The 22,693-nt window shown below is 39.8% G+C and overlaps 1 protein-coding gene across 1 annotated transcript in view; it reads left to right on the forward strand.

Moving 5' to 3' along the window:
* Positions 1 to 22,693, forward strand: part of SEMA3A (semaphorin 3A) — a 308,087-nt gene that overhangs the window by 157,842 nt on the left and 127,552 nt on the right. Inside the window, exon 5 of the mRNA XM_077469953.1 lies at positions 16,032 to 16,125. Coding sequence (XP_077326079.1) covers positions 16,032 to 16,125 — 94 coding nt within the window. The remainder of the gene's footprint in view (positions 1 to 16,031; positions 16,126 to 22,693) is intronic.

Here is a 22,693-nt window from a genome sequence, read left to right on the forward strand (position 1 = left end):
ATATTTTTTGGCATAGAATTTTGCACGTAGCACTTAATGCACTGGAACACTTTTTGCATAAGGACTTATTTCATATGACATGTGATGATAAGATTTTACATGTTGTACTACATTGTTGCACTTTAAAAGAGTCACTTTATTGAACAAGCATTATCACTAGGGCACCTTATGTATTGTATATATCTGGATCACTTAAGAAACATTTTGAGAATATGGTTTACAGTGATTTGTAGAATTCTACACTAAAATATTAATACATTTTGGGTATCACATGCCAACATTAAGATAGCGCAGCATTCATCTTTGTATTTATAAAATCCTTTTAATTCAGTATTTACCAGACCAAAAGGAAGCAAATAAGAGAAATGCAGTGTTAGGGTTTTTACATGCATGTTAACCATTCCATATTTTATCCAAAACTTTAAAAAAAGCTTTACCTACACTATAAGTTCCATACACAAAAGCATACTAGGCAGGCATGACATTTATCAGAGTTATTGGACTTAACAACTAACTGAAAAGAAAAGGGCAGCAAACTTTGTTATTATGTGAAATCTTTTAGAACTACTATTACCTGTTCTGTGCAATTCACTGTTGTGTGGTTAAATACATCTTGAATATTTAGTACCTACTGTATTTCCAATTAAGTAATATGTTGCATTACATTAACATGCCACGAGTTATGGAACCCATTACAGTGCACTGCATTAAGGCTGCCGGTTCATTATGAATGGGCTTCCAACGGATGAAAATCACACATTACTCCTTATGCAGTACACCACAACACACAGTATTTGCCTTGTGGGGTTGTGTTTTGCAATCAATTGTATAGTGCTTTGGGGTGCCATTCACTATGAATATCACCACACATAGAACAGGAGTGTTGCCATGCATGTAGCAACAAACATTAATGAGGATAATTTAGTGTCAATGGGTCCTAAGATTGTGAGCTATGGTTGAATTTTTCTATTTTTGTTCAGGATTCCATCTCCTAAATTAAACCCTTGATGTCTCTTCACTCATTACATTCACTTGCTTCTTTCCCTTTGAAGACATCATTTTGTCTGACAGATATCAGTCATTAGATAGGTATGGTATTTATTAGAGGTGATCAGCTAGAAAATAGCTGTTCATCAAGCTTATAATCTTGTTTGTGAATTGACCCATTTCTTTTGAACGGCAGTTCAATTACAGAATCATTTGTTCAAGGCTGGATGAAAATGTTTAACAAGCAAAGTGGGGAAGTGACATTTAGACTTCTGAAGAAAAAATTGCAACTTTTAACTAAAGACATTTTGAGCCAGCATATACTGTACTTCACAGATGTACAAATGTATTTTTAATTTAAATGATGGCTTTGCATTACTGTTTTTGGAACTTTTCCTTTTTACCAGAATGTATTCTAATTACCAGGTACATGAAGCAGGGGTGTCCCCTCAGCATTGTCACTCTTTGCAATTTAAATCTTTTTAAGTAGCTTGGATAATGTTTCTTGCTAAAGTAATCCCCTGAGGAATAAACTATATGAAGAGTTTTATGCTCCAAACTCCTTCTTTTAGATCATACTATGTATTACTAACTTTCTGACAGTGATACAGGATGTGCATTGTTAATGCAGATACAGCCATTATACTGCACAACAATCTTTGTTCATTTAAAATTGTGCCTATGAATAAGTAGAGTCTATTTTTATTGTATAAGAAAATTAATGCTAACGTTTGATTTATTTTGTGGGAGGACTTTTTTAGGGCCAGGTTTCCATTATGATCCACTCCAGGGCTCTTTTATTATATAACCAGCCCCTATCATCACAGAAGGCTTAAAGTGATTGTAAAGTCTTGTTTTTTTTTTTTCAATAAAAATAACAAACATGTTATACTTACCTGTTCTGTGCCGTTGATTTTGCACAAAGCAGCCTGGGTCATCCACTTCTCGAGTCCCTCTTAGGCTCACCTGGCCCCTCCCTTTGAGTGCCCCCACAGCAAGCAGCTTACTATGGGGGCACCTGAGCCGAGCTGCAGCTCTGTGTATCCATTCAGACATGGAGCTGTGGTTTGGCACAGCCCTATCTCTCTCCTCACTTCGCTACCTGACTTTAGTTGACAGTAGCAGGAGCCAATGGCACTGCTGCTGTGTCTCAGCTAATGAGGATGGAAGTCCCGGATGGCCGAGACAGTTGTGGATAGAGCTGGGGCTCAGGTAAGTATTAGAGGGGCTAAGGGGTGGCTGTTGCACACAGAAGTTGTTTTCTTCATGCATTATATGCATGAAGATAAAAAAAAACCTTCTGACGTTACAATTACTTTACATTTTTTAGTTAAAATTTTCTGCTGATTGTGCATTATTTCTAATTATGTAATACTGTATACAAAACCAGGAGTTTAATTTTAAGCCTACACCATATTTAGTAAAAATGTATTTTATTTCACAAATATTTTTTAGCTAAACGCCTTTGCAAGTTTAGGTAAAAGTGGGTTTCAGGTACCACATTCTATAACTTAGACTCTTAAATATTTACATTGCAGCAATTTGGCATGTGATTTAACATCAAATCTCATGCCAAATCGGCGGCTACTGCCAGCAAAGGCACCGTCAGAATTGGTACGACACCACATTTGCAGTGCCACATCGATTCCCAGAAGTAGTTTCTGTGCTACTTTTGGCAACTTCAGGGTGCAATTTCAATAGACATCTCTGCAGAAACCCGCACAGATGTTTCTGAAATCGCCACCGAAATCAGGACTGATATGCGGGAATGAAATTGTGCGAGTTCAGGTGAACTCGCACAATTTCATTCCAGCTGTCAGTGTGAACCTAGGCTTAAAGTCAAGAGATTTTTTTCCCCTTTGGGCAGAGTAGAGGAAGGTCCCCCTCCTTTTTTTTTATATGTTCCATTCAAATTATTTCCCTTCACTTCTTGTCCCAGAGACACAACAGGAAACTTTCAGTCATCTTGACAAAGTAGTGGAAATTCCCTCTTAGGCTGGTCATACACAGAGCAAATTTCTTTCCTGCAAGCACAGGTTGCAGGAAAAAATGTACTTGATTTCCCCCATTAAAACTGACTGTAACCCTCCTGCTGAGCCATTGTATTCTCCCAGTGGGGTCGCAGAGGAAGCCACCCCCGCCAGGAGAAGACAGTGATTATTGCTAGCAGCTATAGCAGCCACTAGCGATAATAACAGGTAAAACTCGGCATGCTGGTTGTAACAAAGTTGATCAATCAGTCAACTTGGTACATTCAGCCTGCCCATTGGATTTATGTATGGCCTGCCTTAGGCTGGGTTCACAATAGCCTTTGCTCTGAAAAAATGTTTGAGACCACTATAAGGCACCTATAGGGTGATTCTTTGGGGGTTTTATTAGTTTTTTTTTCTGAAGGGCATTTTACAATGAGGCTAAAGCCAAGTATTTGATTCATGATGGCAGTGCTGTCCCTTTTGCTTTGGCTTATTACCACATGATAACTCAGCATGCCACATTAAATTTTCTCTGACATATGAACTGCCAACTCTGACTGTATTTTAGATCTTAGTGGGGGTGAAACCACAGCTCTGTCACCTGTTTTTACCATCCCTCCAAGCTGCCCGTGTGAAAAAGGCCTTAGCTGGCAGATAATGTCTCCATTAAAAGATTTACCCTCTATTCCTGTTCATTAACAACTCAAACTTTTTTTTTCATTCCTTCACTTTCAGGTGACAATGATTACCAGAACAAATAAATACTTGACAGAGTATCTAACCCTTCCACACAAAAAATGGCTTTAGATATACCTTAATATTAAAAAATGGGGAGCAATGAAGCGAAACTGGATACAAGTTACAAGTGTTAAATCGTGTAAACCTGTGTTTCCCTTAAACATCTAGTTGTGAGAAAGGTGATCAGATGCTTCCAATTCCCCTGAAAAGAATTGGATGTTTAAAATGAACACAGATTTGCAGATGTTTACATCACACTATATTATGTATCGAGCTTACAGTCTCAAAAAATTCAATTGAGTATAAAATCTTTTTTTCATAGCTTACTAAACAGAAAGACCACACTGACTTCATTAGGCCATATTAATTTCATGGACAAATTTACTTATAATACTTTGGTTTTAGAATTGGACTGGATTAGAATGTATGTATCAAACTTCTTATTAAACACATTTAGTTTGAGATCTGTGTGCAAAAAGCCTCATTTTCCATCTGTAAGTTGTTCTCCTAATTATTTTGCATGCTAACAGAGCAAGGTTGTATAGGAAGGTTCTGGAATGTTTCATTCAAGGACGTATATTTTCTAAGGGAATAGGCTGTCAGCCCAGGCTCCTGCTTAACTTGTCATATCTGAACTTAAACTGATCTCACCTTTCAATGTGAAAGTCTTAAAAACAAATCTTGAGCTAACAAAAATATGGCATATGTTTTATTTGTTTCCATCTATTATATCCCAAAGTGATAAAAAGCAGAAGAGCAGTTAAAAGACTATTATACATAGCAAAATAACACTGCATATAGTTTGGAGTGATATCTGTTTATATGACTTTGGCTTGCACAGATCTTGTAGGATAAAGTGATTTGTAAATGTGATACATACCTAGTTATTTGTGAACTACACTGACGTGAAAAAGATTACATGATTATTCTTGAGATTAATTTGTATCAATGCTGCTGTATTATTTCTTCTAGTAAAAAATAGAACTCATGCATGAGAGTTCCCTGAAAGAACAAGTGTCTTATGCCGCATACACATGAGCGGACTTCTCATCTGACTAAACTCTAAAGGACCTTTAGACGGAGTTCCGATGGAGCTCCGCCGAAACGGACTTACCTACACATGATCACACCAAAGTCCTACAGTCTAGAACGCAATGACGACTATAAAAAGGAAGTTCAATAGCCAGTAGCCAATAGCTGCCCTTGCGTTGTTTTTGGTCCATCGGAATAGCATACAGACGAATGGTTTTCTCGATAGGAACTGGTTCCGGTGGAGTTCTGGCGGAAATATTTGAAACATGTTCTATTTCTAGGTAAATTTGGGGGAAAAAAAGTCAGATGAAGCCCACACACAAGCGGAATGTCCGATGGAATCATTCAGCCCTTAGACATGTAGACATCTAAACAGTAGCAATAGGTCCTTAAAAAGAGGACCCTATCTGTGAAATCTGTGCCCAAAGTGTCACCAGTATTGCATGTTTCCCATTAATTACTTACTTCCCCTATGGGGTTGATTTAAAGAATAAGTTCAACTTTGTAAAAAAAATAATAATAAATGCATTCATTTTTGCAGGTACAACATTTTTTATTTTTACTAGGAGCATGCAAATTGGAGCTAAAATTTCAGACTCCTGCAGACTGTCAATATATCTGTCTGCTCATATCTCATACAGAAATGACACAATGACATGAAGCATCAATAAACTACCTAGAGGGCTCAAGAGTGCCTGGGTAGTTCATTGAGAACTTCAAATCATTAGCCGCAAAGGACATCGGTACTTGTAGTTCTCCCATTCACAGAACCCTGTGAATGAATGATGCAGCCAGGTGGGCGTTTTAATTTTTTTTTTTAAGTGGGTGCATAGTAGCCCATTATGTGTCACTTACCTGACACAGGAGCCAGCGATGTCACCGCTGTCCCCTGAGCATCCATCTTATTCTGGGTATCGCTGCTCTGGCCTCTCACAGCGCCAGAGCAGCGATGATGTCACTCCCAAGCATGCGCACTGGAGCCGCCACTAACGGCATACTAACGGCGATAGTGAGCCTGTGCACCGCTGTCTATGGCACATGCTCCACAGACAGCAGTGCCTGTCTTTTAGTAAATATCTCCTAAACCGTGTAGGTTTAGGATATATTTCTTGGACCTACAGGTAAGCCTTAATCTAGGCGTACCTGTAGGCCAAAGTGATTTGTAAGGGTTTACAACCACTTTAAGTGAGTGGCTGTTAGTATAACTGTTAAATGATTTCAATGTGCAAATATACTAGTTTAGTTTTAACCCTTATCCCAGACAAGGGAAGGGTTGAGCTCTTCTAAGATAGAGGTTTTCCAAAAAGGAATCGCCATGTGCAATAACAGGCTCCTCCAAGTGTCCATGTCACTTGTTATTGTTCCCTTGTGGGGTCATAAATGGAAAAGCCACCATTAGAAATGCTTTAATTGGGAACAACACTTGTGATTAATAATTTGCTAAGAGCAACCCTTTCCAATAACAAGGAACCATATTTTCACAATGAAGTAAATCTGAATAGTTCAATCCTAAGCTCGGGCTACATGGGCAATTAAATCTTTTGCTACTTAGAGGTTTAACCAATTGTTGACAGTCATCTTAATTGCAGCACACTAAAAGCAATGTGATGCTAATGGGATAACATTATCTTATTATTTGCAGTCTCAATAGCCCTAGGTTAAGTGGTTGCTTGCAGTGAACAACAGCTTAGGCAGCTCCCACAACAAGTGGTGTAAGCTCAGTAGACATAGTACTAGACCATATTTGGAGTAGAAAATTAGTGAGGATCGTCATGAGATTCAGAGAGACTCCATAATACTTATTCAATATAACAGCACAAAGCAAAAAAAAAATACAATTCAAAAACAGTAACCCATAGCAACCAATTCAATTTCTATTTAGGGCTCATGCACACAGGACGTTATAAAAACACCAGTGCTACAGCAGCAAATAAAAATTGCATTTAGCTGTGTTTTTACATTAGCGTTATTGCGAGTTTTCCTGCGATTTTGTGTGTTATCCTGCATTTTTTGGTGTTACCATTTTTGACCATTTTTTCTATTAAAAACACTCCCTATAATGTAAAAATGCCCAAAACCGTCAAACGCAGTTAAACGCAGCTAAATGTGGCTTGACGCTTTCTGCCGCGTTTAGATGCATTTTTTGGCGTTTTTTGTTTTTACAGCCAGTTTTTACTACTCCGGGATGCACAGGCTGTCATTTTTTTCTACTGCCCCTAAACGCTTATGCCTCCAAATGCCTCTGACAGTTTATGTGTGTATGGACACATAGGCTAGCATGTTGGGGCTTTTAGAAGCAGTTAAACAAAATGTCAATTGCCTCTTTTACAGCTGCCCCAGCAGCTGTAAAAACTTCCTATGTGCCTGAACCCTTACTGAAGGCAGATGACATAAGATAAATACTGACCGGTTGGTTTGTGCATTCCTGCCACTTGCTTTTTGCCTTAGGGTCCTTTCACATGGGGCGGATCAGTGCTGATCTGCCCCGTGGATATCTGCTTGCACAGTGGGGATCGCCGGAGCGATCTCCACTGACCAGGCAGATGACAGGTCTGTCTCTGCACACTGCGCAGGGATGGACCTGTCACAGCGCCACTCTCCCCTATGGGAGAACAGGTGACGGCGGACCACAATGTCCGTCGTCACCCAATGACGGATGGAAAAATAGCTTTTTTCTTCATCACACTTTTTCGGATCGGAGCGGGTCGGATGTCAGCGGACTTGTCACCGCTGACATCCGACGCTCCATAGACCTCTATGGAGCATCCGTTCAGGTCTGCCTGAAAAACTGACAGGCGGACCTGAACGGATCATCCGTGTGAAAGGGGCCTTAATAAATAACTTTGCAAGCCTGTATGTAAACAATATTGCCTGAATTAAGTAAATGTGATGTGTACATACGACCAGACTTTCGGCAGACTAGGTCCGACGGTCTTCCCGACGGACTTTCGGCAGAGTTCCCACGGACCTTCCGAACTAACGAACTTGTCCACACATGAACAGACTAAGTCCATTTGAAAGTCCGTTACTTTTGAACGTGATGACGTAAGATTTGAAACATGTTCTATTTCTAGGTCCATCTGATTTTTTATGTGAAAAATGATCAGATTAGCCCACACACAATCGGATTGTCCGACAGACTGATTCCATTGGACCTAGTCTGCCAGAAAGTCCAGTTGTGTTGAGCCTAGTTGATGAAAAAAAAAAAAAATTAAAAAAAAAAAAAAAAAAAATATATATATATATATATATATATATATATATATATATATACACATATACACACACACACCTTTTAATATAAGAAGATTATTATCTTTTAGTATAAGAAGATTATATTTTGTGCTTTTTCATCTCAATTCTATAGTTTGTATAGGAATTTCTGTTTATTTCTAGTTTCAGTATTCTATAATTTTCCAGTTTTAGTGCTGTACTTATTTACAAGACATTTAATTATTTAAATGATGAATGGAATGCTGATTATTGTCATCACTTTGTAACTCTGAGAAATAACAACTAGGAAAGAGGTTACAATTCCAGGGGTTGGAAAGGATTAAAGGGCAAGCTGACTGGAGCAAAGGGAGTCAATAGTTTGGGCAGTATTATAAATTATTTATTTCATGGATCTATTTTATACTTCATTCTATTTGAGATTTGTTATTCTATATCAGGTTTATTAGATGCCACTTATACATGTCATATTATTTTAAATTAACTTTTAACCTTTTTAATTAGGTTGTCTAAAGTGTGTATTTAAAATGTAAATCTGGGATATCTATGATGAAACACATCTTTCATTAGAGTCAAATTTGGTTATTTATTGACTGTTTTAAGTACGTTAAACATGTGCTATGACAACACTGCCTGTGAAACAGTTCTGAACTCTGAACTTCTATACTATAAAGATACCAATGTTTTTAACTTCATAGATTACAGTCTTTGTTACTTAAATTAATACTTTGCTTACATTTTTCTTGCATAATACTATAATCCATTTTTTAAAGCTCAGGAATGTTTATACAGACAACTTTTACTCTCTAAAAATAAACATCCTATCATTTCAGTTTTCACATGATTTAAAATTGGTATCATTGCTTATATAGTAGCATTGCTTAAACTGTTTTCCATGTGCTACAAAAAAATTGTTCAAATTTCAGATTTTCTGTAACTGGCTTTCCACGTACATAGTGTGTGACACTGTGGTAGGGCCATTAGGCTATAGGTTTCTTCAAGGTTAGGGAATTAATTGAATGCTGAATTATACTTTGCACTTCTTTATTGAATAAGCCTGCCAGAATGTATGGTACAGGCATTCAAAACTTGCTTGTAAACCTCTCCAGTTATACCAGCTTCACAAATAACACAGACAGGTCCATACAAAATAATGGAAACCAGTTAATTGATATTTGGTTGTATCACAAATACTGTAGCTGAGTTTCTTGTCTAGAACCCCTATAATCTATGGTCTGCCTAAAATATATACAAATCATCTTAAATTAAGATCAATTTTTTCTAGCATTGATTCTGCGATCCAAACCCTGGCACGAGTTTTGGACTTTTATCTGCAACCCATTGTGAAGGGACTCTCAGCCTATATAAAGGATCCCAGAAACTTATTTTGTAAATTGACACAAGTAGTGGACTTTGAACCAGACTGGCTCCTTTGTACAATTAATATATCTGCCCTATATACAGTACCTCAATACCAAATGAGGCGGAACTTAAGCAGTGGAAAGCTTCCTTAAAAAAATAAATAAAAAAATGGAACTTCTATTACCCAGTACATATTTATAGGAAAGCTGAAAATTAGTCCTTGATGGTAATTTATTTCATTTTGAACACAGTATTTTTAAACAAATTAAAGGCACAGCTATGGGCAGTGCTGCTTCACCAGTATTTACTAATCCATTTGTGGGTTTCCTGGAGGATAAGTTAATCATTCAATTCTATTTACGTCATTTGTGTACATCTGAGTATGCTATATAGATGGTGTGTCTGTCATTTAGAATAGCAGTGATGCATTGTTCTCTGTATTTATAAACTTTTAGAACAGTATTTTCAAATATATCTTATTCAACCTAGAAACACAGCAGTGCTTTTTTATGTAATAGTCACAGTAAATGGACAAAAACTGGACACCTCACTTTACATAAAACCTACTAACAGGAACACCTTACTTCACTATAAAATATCACATCCCAAGCATCTCATCCAGAGTCTCACTATGTCACAGTTCCTAATGGTACTACATATATACAGCTTAATGATCATTCCTTACACTTATGTTATTAGAAGGAGAGATTTATCTCGCATGGATACCCTGAGGACTCACTTGATTTAGCATTGACCAAAGCAATTAACAAATGTTGGATTAATGACATGGTAAGAACCCACATAGATAGACTACTCTGGATTAAACATAAACCACCTATTCCCAAATAGTAAGAAACACAACATACAATAAGCTGAGAATATGAAGAGCAGAAAAAATGTTTAAGCCATAAACTAAAAGTATCACTATTACCATTGTATAAGGCCAATAAAAGCCAGTAGCTATAGCAGTGGAAAAGTTCACACAAAAACTAGCAGGGTAAATGAACAAGCAGGTCTTCCTGACAGATAATTTGGTACCACACCGGAGCTCCTGAGGATTGTCCGACCGAGAGGTGAGCAAGCCGGGGTCTAGTAGCAGATGAGGCATTGTAGATAAAGCGTAGTCAGTAAACAAGACAAAGGTTAGTAATACGTGGTTGCAGGTTGTGATCAAGCAGAAGCATAGTTGAGGATTACAAGCCAAAGTTTGGTAATGAGTGGTAGTGAAGATATCGACGGCAGCAAGAGCAAAAGGAGCAAAATATCGTCAGAAGAACACAATACTCTGACAAACGAGAAGAACACAATAATCTGACAAACAAGAAGTGCAAAGACATGGATTTAGTAGGATATTCAGCAGAAACAAGATACAAAGTAAGGTTGTCCAAGGGTTCAGACTAAAGCCCACTGTCTGTTGACATCACAGCTAGGGAAGACTTTAAAGGAGTTGTAAAGGCAGAAGGTTTTTTTTTTTTAAGTGGATGTACACCCTCACATATACCCAGTGAAGTAAACAGCCTCAGATGATACACAGGGATGAAGCAAATCTCCCTATATAAGTTTACATGCATATCTGCTGTCTTCAGATTTATATATTCTTTGGAAAGTTCAGATCGTGTTAGGAGATTTTTCTTGCACTCCTCCACCTTCCGTTTGAGGATGCACCACAAATGCTCAATAGGGTTTAGGTCTGGGGACACGCTTGTCCAGTCCATCACCCTTACCCTCAACTTCTTAGCAATGCAGTGTTTGTCTTGGAGGTGTGTTTGGGGCCATTATCATGTTTGAATACTGCCCTGTGGTCAAGTCTCAGAAGGGAGGGATCATGCTCAGTACATGTTGGCATTCATGGTTCCTCCAATGAACTGTAACTTCCCAGTGTCGGCAGCACTCATGCAGCCCCAGACCATGACATTCCCACCACCATGCTTGACTGTAGCCAAGACACACTTGTCTTTATACTCCTCACCTGGTTGCTGCCACACACGCTTGACACCATCTGAACCAAATATGTTTATCTTGGTCTCATCAGACCACAGGACATGGTTCCAGTAATCCATGTCCTTAGTCAGCTTCTCTTCAGCAAATTGTTTGCATGCTTTCTTGTGCATCATCTTTAGAAGAGGCTTCCTTCTGGGATGACAGCCATGCAGAACAATTTGATGCAGTGTGCGGCGTATGGTTTGAGAACTGACAGGCTGACCCTCCATCCCTTCAACCTCTGCAGCAATGCTGGCAGCACTCATATGTCTATTTCCCAAAGACAACCTCTGGATATGACACTGAGCACATGCTCTCAACTTCTTTGGTCGACCATGGCAATGACTGTTCTGAGGGGAACCTGTTCTGTTAAACAGCTATATGGTCTTGGCCACCATGCTGCAGCTCAATTTCAGGAACTTGGCAATCTTCTTATAACCTAGGCCATCTTGTATGTATGTAGAGCAACAATTCTTTTTTTCAGATCCTCAGAGAGTTCTTTGTCATGAGGTGTCATGTTGATCTTCCGGTGACCAGTATGAGAGAGTGATAACACCAAATTTAACACACATGCTCCCCATTCATCCTGAGATCTTGTAACATTAACATGTCACATGACACCGTGGAGGAAAAATGGCTAATTGGGCCCAATTTGCACATTTTCACTTAGAGGTGTACTCACTTTTGTTGCCAGCAGTTTAGACATTAATGGTTGTGTGTTGAGTTATTTTGAGGGCACAGCAAATGTGTTCTGTTATACAAGCTGTACACTCACTACTTTACATTGTAGCAAAGTATATATTTTTTCAGTGTTTTCACAAAAATAACATATTTACAAAAATGTCAGGGGTGTACTCACTTTTGTGAGATATTGTATGTGCCCAGCTCAAATTTCCAATTTGCATCCACTTTAATGCATTATATGCAATAAGATAAGATAAAAAGATAATAAGATAAAAAGACTTCTGTGTGTAGCAGCCTACCCAGCACCCCCTAATACTTGAGCCCCATCTCTGTCCGGTGATGTCCACGAGTCCCTCGGCCACCTGAGACTCTCTCTCCTTATTGCCTGAGACACAGCAATGGTGCCATTGGCTCCTGCAGCTGTCAATCAAAGTTAGTTAGCCAAGCAGGAAAGAGATGGGGGCAGGCTAAATGGCAACTCTGTCTCTGAATGGACACACAGGGCTGCAGCTCAGCTCGGGTGCCCCAAAAGCAAACTTCTTGCTATGGGACACTTGAAAAGAGGGAGAAGCCAGGGGCAGCAAAGAAGGAACAGGAAAGAGGAGGATCCAGACTGCCCTGTGCAAAACCAGCTGCACAGAGCACGTAAGTATAACAAGTTTGTTATTTAATTTTATTTTTTTAAACTAGACTTTACTATCACTTTAAGGTCGCAGGATCCACCAAGACACTGGCAGGATTGGTGAAAGTATGCTTAATGAAATGATTCAGGTCTAGATGCCTACTGGTTCTCTTTATGAACAATATGTGATTATTAACTCAACCATCCAGGAAAATTGACTGAAATATAACTTGGTTTTGAAATGAATGTGTACATGGATGTACTGTATATCTAGATAAAAATATCTCTCAATTATATTCCCATGTGTAGTTCAAAAAACATCTAATTAACTTTAGTGTATGTGAGCTGAAACTAAAGTGCATTATTATTTTATATTCTAAATAAATACCTAAATATATATATATATATATATATATATATATATATATATATATATATATATATATATATATATATATATATATATATATATATATATATATATATAATTTTTTTTTTACCCCCTCCCCCCACGTCCAATCCCCCCCTATCCCCCATCCACAGCCTGAAGCATTGTATTTTAGTATGTGCTGCAATCAATTTAGTAATGTATGGCTCCATATTCTACAAGCTTTGTGCCATGTACTCAGAAACGTCTCTTTTAATCAGCCTGAAATGAAAGGAATGCTGCAGAAGAGCAAATGTTTTTATTGCCAGGTCCTTTGGGTCTACTTGTGAATCTATTCAAAGAGTGCATCCAGTTATGATGATGGTGGTTATATGATACAGAAATAGACTTCACATGTCATCACAGTATTTGAATTGCAGCACATAAACAGTCAATTGTTTCTGCCCATTACACTCTAATAACCTATTCCTTTATAATGTAACAAATTGCATTATTGGGTCAATATATCATTTAAAAGAAAAGCCTTGCTTTTGTCCTAAATGATAACTAGTCAAAAGTCTGCTATTAATTATTTTTACTATTAGCAAAGATTTAAGTAAAGTGTCAGACATGTACACATTTTGATAATGAAATTCTAAGTTGCCAGCATAAAATGCATAGTGCTGTTTGGATGTCAGGTTTACTAACACTGCATATTGCACTACATATTGATTTATTCATGTGTATCTTTATCATAAATTGTTACCTTCAAGATAATTTACTGTATTATGAAAGTAAGTAAAGCTTTGTATTAGCACTGACCATCTTTTTTTCACCAGCAATGTGAGGCTTCGTGGCTTCACTAACTTTTTTTTTTACGTATATGCTTTTGCATGTAGAGCAGTTATTTTCTTAAAGAGTAACTCAATTTTTATAAATCTGTATCTGTTTCAGTGCTGTCTCTACCTTGCTGTTACAGCCAGGGAAGCATCTGAGCAAACACAATGGGGGTTATTTACTAAATGCAACTCCACTCTGCACTACAAGTGCAAACTACAAGTGCAAAGTGCACTTTAAATTGCACTAAAAGTAAAAGTAAAGTCGCTGTAGATCCGAGGGGGACATGGAAGGAAAATAAAAAACAGCATTTTAGCAGGCACATGATTGGATAATAAAATCAGCAGAGCTTCCCTTCATTTCAGATCTACCCCTCAGATTTACAGCGACTGCACTTCCAAGTGCACTTTCACGGCAATTTTCAAGTGCACTTTGCACTTATAGTGCAAAGTGTATTTGCCTTTCGTAAATACACCCCCAATCTGTGTTTAATCAGATGCTTTAAAGGGCAGTGGAGATAACAGGGGTCTGTAGACCCCTAATGTCTTCATAAAGAGTAACTGTCCCTGCCCAAATCTAAAATAAAATAAATGTAAATAAAATAATCATTAAAAAAAATGAAGCACCTGTCCCCTCATTCTCATGCGCAAATGCAAACGCACAGATAGGTCTAGCACGCATATGTAAATGGTGATTGCACGACACATGTGAGGTATTACCATGAATGTTGGTGTGAGAGCGATAGTTCTAGTGCCATAACTTATGTTTAACTCTAAACTCATTATTATTCTCAAGGGCTTCTGTGTAAAAAAATAAAATAAAAATTTGATATTTGAGGGTTCTGAGTACTTAAAAAAAAAAAAGCCCTGCTAGATTTTCCCCGATCAATTAGCATTGCAGGCCTTGCAATACTGATCAGTATATTCTAATGGAAGGACGTCTCCCCATTGCAATACAATGACTCAGCAAGTAGTATTCACACACTCAATGTGGATGGGGGAATCAAGTCAGTTTTTTTTCTTCACCACACTGGTTGAATGACAAAACTTACTAATCTTTGGGCTGTATTTCTCTCAATGTGCTTGCTAGTTCCAAGAATTAATTCTAATTGAATGTCAGCTCTCTCTGTAATTTACATGGGAATGGCGAGTCAGAAAATGCCTGCTTGAATTAGAGGCTCTAGTGACTTAGAATTAAAAGTGGTTGTAAAGGCAGAAGGTTTTTATAATAATACATTCTATGTAATAAAATAAAAAGTATTCTGTGTGCAGAAGCCCCCCTAATACTTACCTGAACCCCATCTCGATCCAGCAATGTTACACGCAAGACTCCTCTGTCTGGGACTCTCCCTCCTCATTGGCTGAGACAGCTCCTACTGCTGTCAGTCAAAATCAGTGAGCCAATGAGTAGAGAGAGTGGGTGGGGCCGAACCACAGCTTCTTGTCTGAATAGACACACAGAGCTGCAGCTCAGGTTCCCCCAGAGCAAGCTGCTTGCTGTGGGGGCGCTCATCAGGACGGAGGGCCAGAAATGTAGAAGAGGGACCCAAGAAGAGGAGGCCCTGGGCTGCTCTGTGCAAAATCACCACACAGAGCAGGTAAGTATAATATGTTTGTTATTTTTAACAAAAAAAAAAATAGATTTTAGTATCACTTTAAATACTTTCAGACTGTCTTAGGAATTACTATGATATTTCCACCAGAACTAGCTTATAATAAGAGTGACTATATTGTGGGGTTATTGTATTGTCAATAGCTGTTTAAAATCTGGTTGTCTGCCTAGAGCAAACTTATATGATTATGATTATGTGTTGCTTATAAAATTGTCATTAGTGCTCTATAGAACAGATACCAAGCAGGTAGTGTATGTATAAAGTTAATAAGAAGGGCCATCTGTGGGTATTCATTTCATATAGGTTAGTTTAACAATGTAAACACAATTTACATATTGGCATGATGTGTATTGCCTTTTTTCTATGAATAATTTACACATTGTAAGTGTTTAGTCTTATTTAGCAAGGCAGCGCAAAGAGCAATGCTAATGTACATAGTGCAGCACTTCCATAGCAACCATTTTCACCTTTCATCAGTCTAAACCAGACTGTTTGTCCTACTTAAAAAGCCAATTTGTTTTCTGGTGCATTCAATGTCTTGAACTAAATTTTTATTATTTTTGAAGAAGATCACAATTTGCTAAATAATATGATTTTTCTTAACAGGATAACATATTTAAGCTTGAAGATGCACATTTTGAGAATGGCAGAGGGAAGAGTCCATACGACCCTAAACTATTAACTGCTTCCATTCTAATTGGTGAGTATGTAAGTGAATTTTTTTTACAAAAATATTAACTTATTCACTGTTTGTCTCTGTGGTCATGGTTTGTTTTCCTTCCAGGGTGCTTTAAATGCAATCATAATGCAGTACACCCTATAAATATTGTGCAATTGATGTCTATAGATATCCAGATTTCATTTAGTAAACATTACGTTTACAAATGTATTATAGTATAATTTATATTGAGATAAACCCACAGCACTTTAAATAACCCCTCATCAGGGCCGTTGATAAGGGGGGGCCACCAGCCCTGGTGTATGGGGCCCGGGCCCGGTCAGGAGGAGGGTCTGGGCCCTGTCAGGTTAGAAGGAGGGCCTGGGCCCTGTTAGGTCAGGAGGAGGGCCTGGGCCCTGTTAGGTCAGGAGGAGGGCCTGGGCCCTGTCAGCTCAGGAGGAGGGTCTGGGCCCTGTCAGGTCAGGATGAGGGCCTGGGCCCTGTCAGGTCAGGAGGAGGGTCCGTGCCCTGTCAGGTCAGGATGAGGGTCTCTGTCCTGCCAGGTCAGGATGAGGGCCTGGGCCCTGTCAGGTCAGGAGGAGGGTCTGGGCCCTGTCAGGTCAGGATGAGGGCCTGGGCCCTGTCAGGTCAGGAGGAGGGTCTGGGTCCTGTCAGGTCAGTATGAGGGCCTGGGCCCTGTCAGGTCAGGAGGAGGGTCTGGGCCCTGTCAGGTCAGGATGGGGGCCTGGGCCCTGTCGGATCAGAGGGAGGGTCTGGGTCCTGCCGGCTCAGGAGGAGGATCTGGGCCCTGTCAGGTCAGGATGAGGGCCTGGGCCCTGTCAGGTCAGGAGGAGGGTCTGGGCCCTGTCAGGTCAGGATGGGGGCCTGGGCCCTGTCGGATCAGGAGGAGGGTCTGGGTCCTGTCAGCTCAGGAGGAGGATCTGGGCCCTGTCAGGTCAGGATGAGGGCCTTGGCCCTGTCAGGTCAGGATGAGGGCCTGGGCCCTGTCAGGTCAGGAGGAGGGTCTGGACCCGGTCAGCTCAGGAGGAGAGTCTCTAACAAGTCCGTCTGCATCTGCCAAGCTCCATTCTGTTTCACAGCCTCCTGTGTCCTGTCTTTTTCTCACAGAGCAGCTCAGTGCTCTGATGATAGCTGCACTCCCATTGTGACTGTTTATGTTGCCATCTGTATACTTCTTATTGTCACTTAGTTTCTCTCCCCTTCCACCTGCCAGATTCTTGCCTTCCTCACTCTCAGATATCAACCCCTCCCTGCAATTAAGCTCCGATTTTCTCCCTGATTTCTGATTGTGCCCCTCTGTCTCTCAGCAGACCTTCACTCCTGTATTATTCATTCTGTCCAATCTTTCCTGTCTCCTGTCAGCCCAGCCTATAAATCTTCCCTGTTCTCTCCCCTGTCCTCTGCCTCACTGACACAGCCAATCAAATGTATTTGGTTCCTGCAGCTGTCTTAACTTCTCCCAGCCAACTTATTGTACTATTGTAGCTGGGCTTTCCACTGCTCTCCCCCAGTCTATTTCCCTTCAGTTCACTGCTACAAACTTCTCACTCATCTATTTTTTACAACCCACCCACTGTAATCACATGTTCACTTTCTATTTAACTGTTTACTTATCTAGGTAAAGCAGAGCTTCACCCCAAAAGGGTAAGTTCCACTTTAAGTCCATCTCTGCCCTCTCATCTGCCACATTTGGCATGTTATTTTTTTTGGGGGGGGCTGGTTTTGACAGGTACCCGCTCCCACTTTTGCTCACATCTCCTAGGCGATGCAAGCAGAAGTTTTCCTCCTCCTCCCTGCCTGTAGCCTTCTGGGACACATCACAGGTCCCAGAAGACTGTGGGACCATTCAGACTCATGCATGCACAGTGAACATATAGTGAGCATATAGTGTGGGCAGCCAAAAGCAGCATAGCCAGCTGCCCACAGTTAGGATGCCAGCGCTAGGAACATGAAGCATAGTGAAGAACTAGCCTGGGTAAGGATGGCCTGGATCCCTGGACAGGTAAGTGTTCTGTTATCAAACGTTAGCAGCTACAGGATTTCTTGCTGCGGACTTCTAATTTTCTTTCCAGAGTGGAGAATGGCTTTAATGTGTTCCATCACCTACAGTTCACATCTAACAATATTATAAGATTCCTAAAATAATTTCACTGCTAGTCCAATTGCTTTCACATTTCCAGGTCTGTCCCATTCCCTTGCTTGTGGTGCAGGAACTCATGCAAGAGCATGCATTTTCCTGCACTGCAAGGAAACACATTGCCCTCTGCAGATGTGCACAGCTGCCACAATACCATGTGGGTAGGTGCAACATAATTTTAAAAAATCATGTACTCCTACATGTTAGGCAGCCCATTAAAATTAATGAGCTGTCAAAAACATATATTGCAAAATACGCCACATTCACACAGGTTCTCTGGCCCTTACAGCAACATCAGTGGGTTGTTCCTGTGGCTGGATTCATCTGTTACACTGTGGAGATACCACAGCTGTACAAACACAGCCACAAGATTTAATCTGCTAGGTGTGCAGGTGCAGGTGAGTGGCCATGAATGCACCCACATGCTTCTCAAATTAGGACCTATGGCTGTGTTCGCACAGCTGTATGCCCATAGCATAACATGGGCTACCTGCACACAGACTCAGGTGGGTCCAGACACATAAACAAACCATCAATTGACACTGTACAGACCACAGCACCCATGGGAATGAGCCCCAATACCTCATCCACACACAGTGCTTTACTTATTCACTTAATACAGTTTTAGGTTTTAGATTTAGCAGGAATTTTTCATGTTTTGTTGCATTTGTGTTTGCAAATAATGATTTTAGTGTCAGGTAGGCTGTATGGGGACCCAGGATATCTAACAACGACCCTGGCCTCCTAAAAACTGGGAAAAGGGAAGTTTTATGTTTTTTTGAAAAAACATATTTTCAGGACACAGCATTAATCTAAGCCACAGTAATAAACCATATGCAACATTTTACATTGCGTTATGTTTATTATGTAATATTCAGTCAAGGTTTTTGGTGGGAAAAAATGTGCAAACCATTATATTTAGTAACTAGTAGAACCTCCATTATTAGCACCAACTTTTGTGCTTTCTGTAATTGTTGTTCAGACATGCTCAGTAAGGGAGTTTGACTAACTGCTATATAAAATAACTGCTTCAGTGCAAATTTGTGGGATGCATTGTCTGACTTGTATGTTTTAGGTCAATCAACAGAATTTCAATGGGATTGACAATTGTAAGATAGATTGGAGAGCAAAAATCTACTGATTGAGTTAGGCCGTGTACACACGGGCGGATTGTCTGCCCAACTAAGTTCGTCAGACAATCCGACAGACAGTCCGTTCAAAATTTGAATGAACGGACTTGACCACACACGATGAGCAGACAGTCCGCTGAAAGCGTGCGTAATGACGTGTATAGCACGTACGACGGGACTAGAAAAACGACGTCCTATACACTGCAATGCAACCTTCGGCCGTGTAAATCCTTTCTGAGCATGCACCATACTTAGTCCGTCCAACTTGCCTACACACGAGCGGACTGTCCGCTGAAACCAAGTTTGGACGGACAAAATTACGGAAATTCCGTAAGACTTTGTTCGTCAGACAGTCCGCTGAAAAAGTCCGCTGAAGCCCACACACGAGCGGATTGTCCGCTGAAACACGGTTCAGCGGACTAAGTTGGACAGACAATCCGCCCGTGTGTACGCGGCCTTACTCTCATTTTTATGTATTCCTGCATTTTGGGTTATTGTCATGTTTCATTCTTGGGTGATTACAATCTGTGTAGTCTAAAATGTCTTGCAAATGAATATTTGAAGGAGGGGAAAACTAATTTGTATTGACCCATTAAAAGTATGTTATATTTGTTTTTGTTTTTTTATTTGGTTTCAGCTGAAGTAGGCAGGGGTTTGATTATTTTCTTTGGTTTCAGATAGAGTAGGCAGGGGTTAAAACCCTTGTGCATGTGATACAGCAGACCATTAGAATACACCAGCGCTAGACACAGACAGCAATGGAATCTGAGTGCTCTTTCATAGCAAAAATGCATAAATCATTCTTTTAAATTTCAGTGGTTATATTATTTTCTTATCAATGTGTATTCAAATGTTTGGTGTTTCCCCTTTAATAAATAAAATCTGGTGTGTTTTTCCTTTCGACATTGCTTTGCATATTTTTCTTTTGCCCTTATTCACCTGTGTCTCATCTGTTTTGTGGTTCTGTTCTCACCAGTGATTGCTGGTGCATGCTTTGAATTTGGCCTCTACTGACCTTTGAGCTCCAGCCACTGTCTGCATTTCTGACCTGTGCTGTCTTCAACTTCTGAACCAGTTTTTCTGTATTGGTTTATGGCTGATACTCAACGGAACATGTGCATTCCTTTATGTTTCCCCTGCATTCCCATGCATTCTGGAAAACTAGAACACAGAAAAAGTAGGGCAAGCATTACTTTTTCAGAATGCACTGCACCAAACCACCTCATGCTGTGGTACCATGCAATTTGGGACTTGCAAATATTATTTGGAGTGCCAATAACAGTTCATAGAACCTGTACACTCTTGCAAGGGCAGTGAGTTCAACTGCAAAGCAGAAAACACTCACAGAACAAACCTTTCCTGCACCATGTTTTGGTGTGAACCACCCCTCAGCCTTCGGTTGCTATCAGTTTCTTGTGTACTTGCATTCTGTTTGTTCCTGTCTGTCTGCAGGTGCCCAGCTAGTCAATCCTGCAGGTTGCATATTGGAATTTGTCCAATTGTACAAGTCCATCATGACCATAACATTTAACTAATCTTTCCTATCCTTAATAGCCAAGGATGAAGCCATCTTAGCCTCTCTTTAGATATGCAGTTGCTATGGTGCTGCATGTGTGATCAGCTAAGACACCAGATATTTGAGGGCTTGAAAGTAGGATGAGAGCAACATTATCACACTGAAAACTGTTACAACTATCACTAGAGGCATGCCTAAAATGTAACTGTTGGGAACCAGTGTAATTATAAATTTAGTGGCTCAGGCGAAGATTTCTATGAATTTCACCCTAGTGAGTGTTAATCTGCATCAGGTGGCAACTCCTATCTACTGCCAGGGCTGGACTGGGACAAAAATGTGACCCTGGACTTCATCCATGCCAGCCCACTTTAATTTTGCAAACAAGCACAAAAACAGTATATAAAACTATACGTAATTGTGCAAAAAACCATAAGTAGCATAACATAAGGAGTCCTCACTAACCTCTTTTATTATTTCACTCATTCTCCTCTGTATTTTTGAAGGGAAAGGCACGCAGCCATTACTTTGTAACTGAAACTTGCCCACTGAGCCATCGGCTCACCAGAAAACTCCCTGTAGTCCCAATGGCCAGTACATGCCTGTCTACTGCCTTTCTGGCCTTGTATCTGCTTACCTGTGTCACCGCACTGTACTCAGATTTCTGTTCTTAATCTTCTATGGTTTCCTTTAAGGCTTCTGCCAACAGATTTAGTTAGTCCAGAGTTTTCTAAAACCCCTAGATACAGTGAACAAATCTCCTAATGACAGTTTTAAGCAGTACCAAGTTTAAATACAGTATATTTCATATATGCAGTATCTTACAAAAGTGAATACACCCCTCACATTTTTGTAAATATTTTATTATATCTTTTCATGTGAAAACACTGAAGAAATTACACTTTGCTACAATGTAAAGTAGTGAGTGTACAGCTTGTGTAACAGAACAAATTTGCTGTGCCCTCAAAATAACTCAACACACAGCCATTAATGTCTAAACTGCTGGAAACAAAAGTGAGTACACCCCTAAGTGAAAATGTCCAAATTGGGTCCAATTTACCATTTTCCCTCCCCGGTGTCATGTGACTCAATAGTGTTACAAGGTCTCAGGTGTGAATGGGGAGCATGTGTGTTACATTTGGTAAGGGGAAAAAAACACACTTATTAGAAACAATATGATAGATACAATCCAATAAATCAAGAAAGAGCAGCAACTCTCATGTGTGATATCACAAAAGGATCAATAAATATAAAAACAGAGCCGCGCTTAAACATCCTCCGTTGTGAAAATCTACTGTTGAATGAGGACTTTTTTAATGAGTATTTATCAATATTATGCTAACATGCTTATAATTAGTATGCACTAATAAATGTTTAAACGTGACTCTGTTTTTATCCATGTTAAAGTTGGTGTTATCACTCTCACTCTCTCATACTGGTCACTGGAAGTTCAACATGGCCCCCTTATGGCAAAAAATTCTCTGAGGATCTGAAAAAAAAGAATTGTTGCTCTACAAAAAGATGGCCTAGGCTATGAAAAGATTGTCAAGACCCTGAAACTGAGCTGCAGCATGGTGTCCAGGACCATACAGTGGTTTAACAGGACAGGTTTCACTCAGGATAGGCCTTGCCATGGTCAACCATAGAAGTTGAGTGCATTTGCTCAGTGTCATATCCAGAGGATGTCTTTGGGAAATAGATGAATTAGTGCTGCCATAATTTCTGCAGATGTTAAAGGGGTGGGGGGTAAGCCTGTCAGTGCTCAGACCATACGCCGCACACTGCATCAAATTGGTTTGCATGGTTGTC

The sequence above is a fragment of the Lithobates pipiens genome, unplaced genomic scaffold (assembly GCF_037356315.1).
Source record: "Lithobates pipiens isolate NorthernLeopardFrog02 unplaced genomic scaffold, aLitPip1_a1.2 Scaffold_8, whole genome shotgun sequence".
In the NCBI taxonomy this organism is placed as follows: Eukaryota; Metazoa; Chordata; class Amphibia; order Anura; family Ranidae; genus Lithobates; species Lithobates pipiens.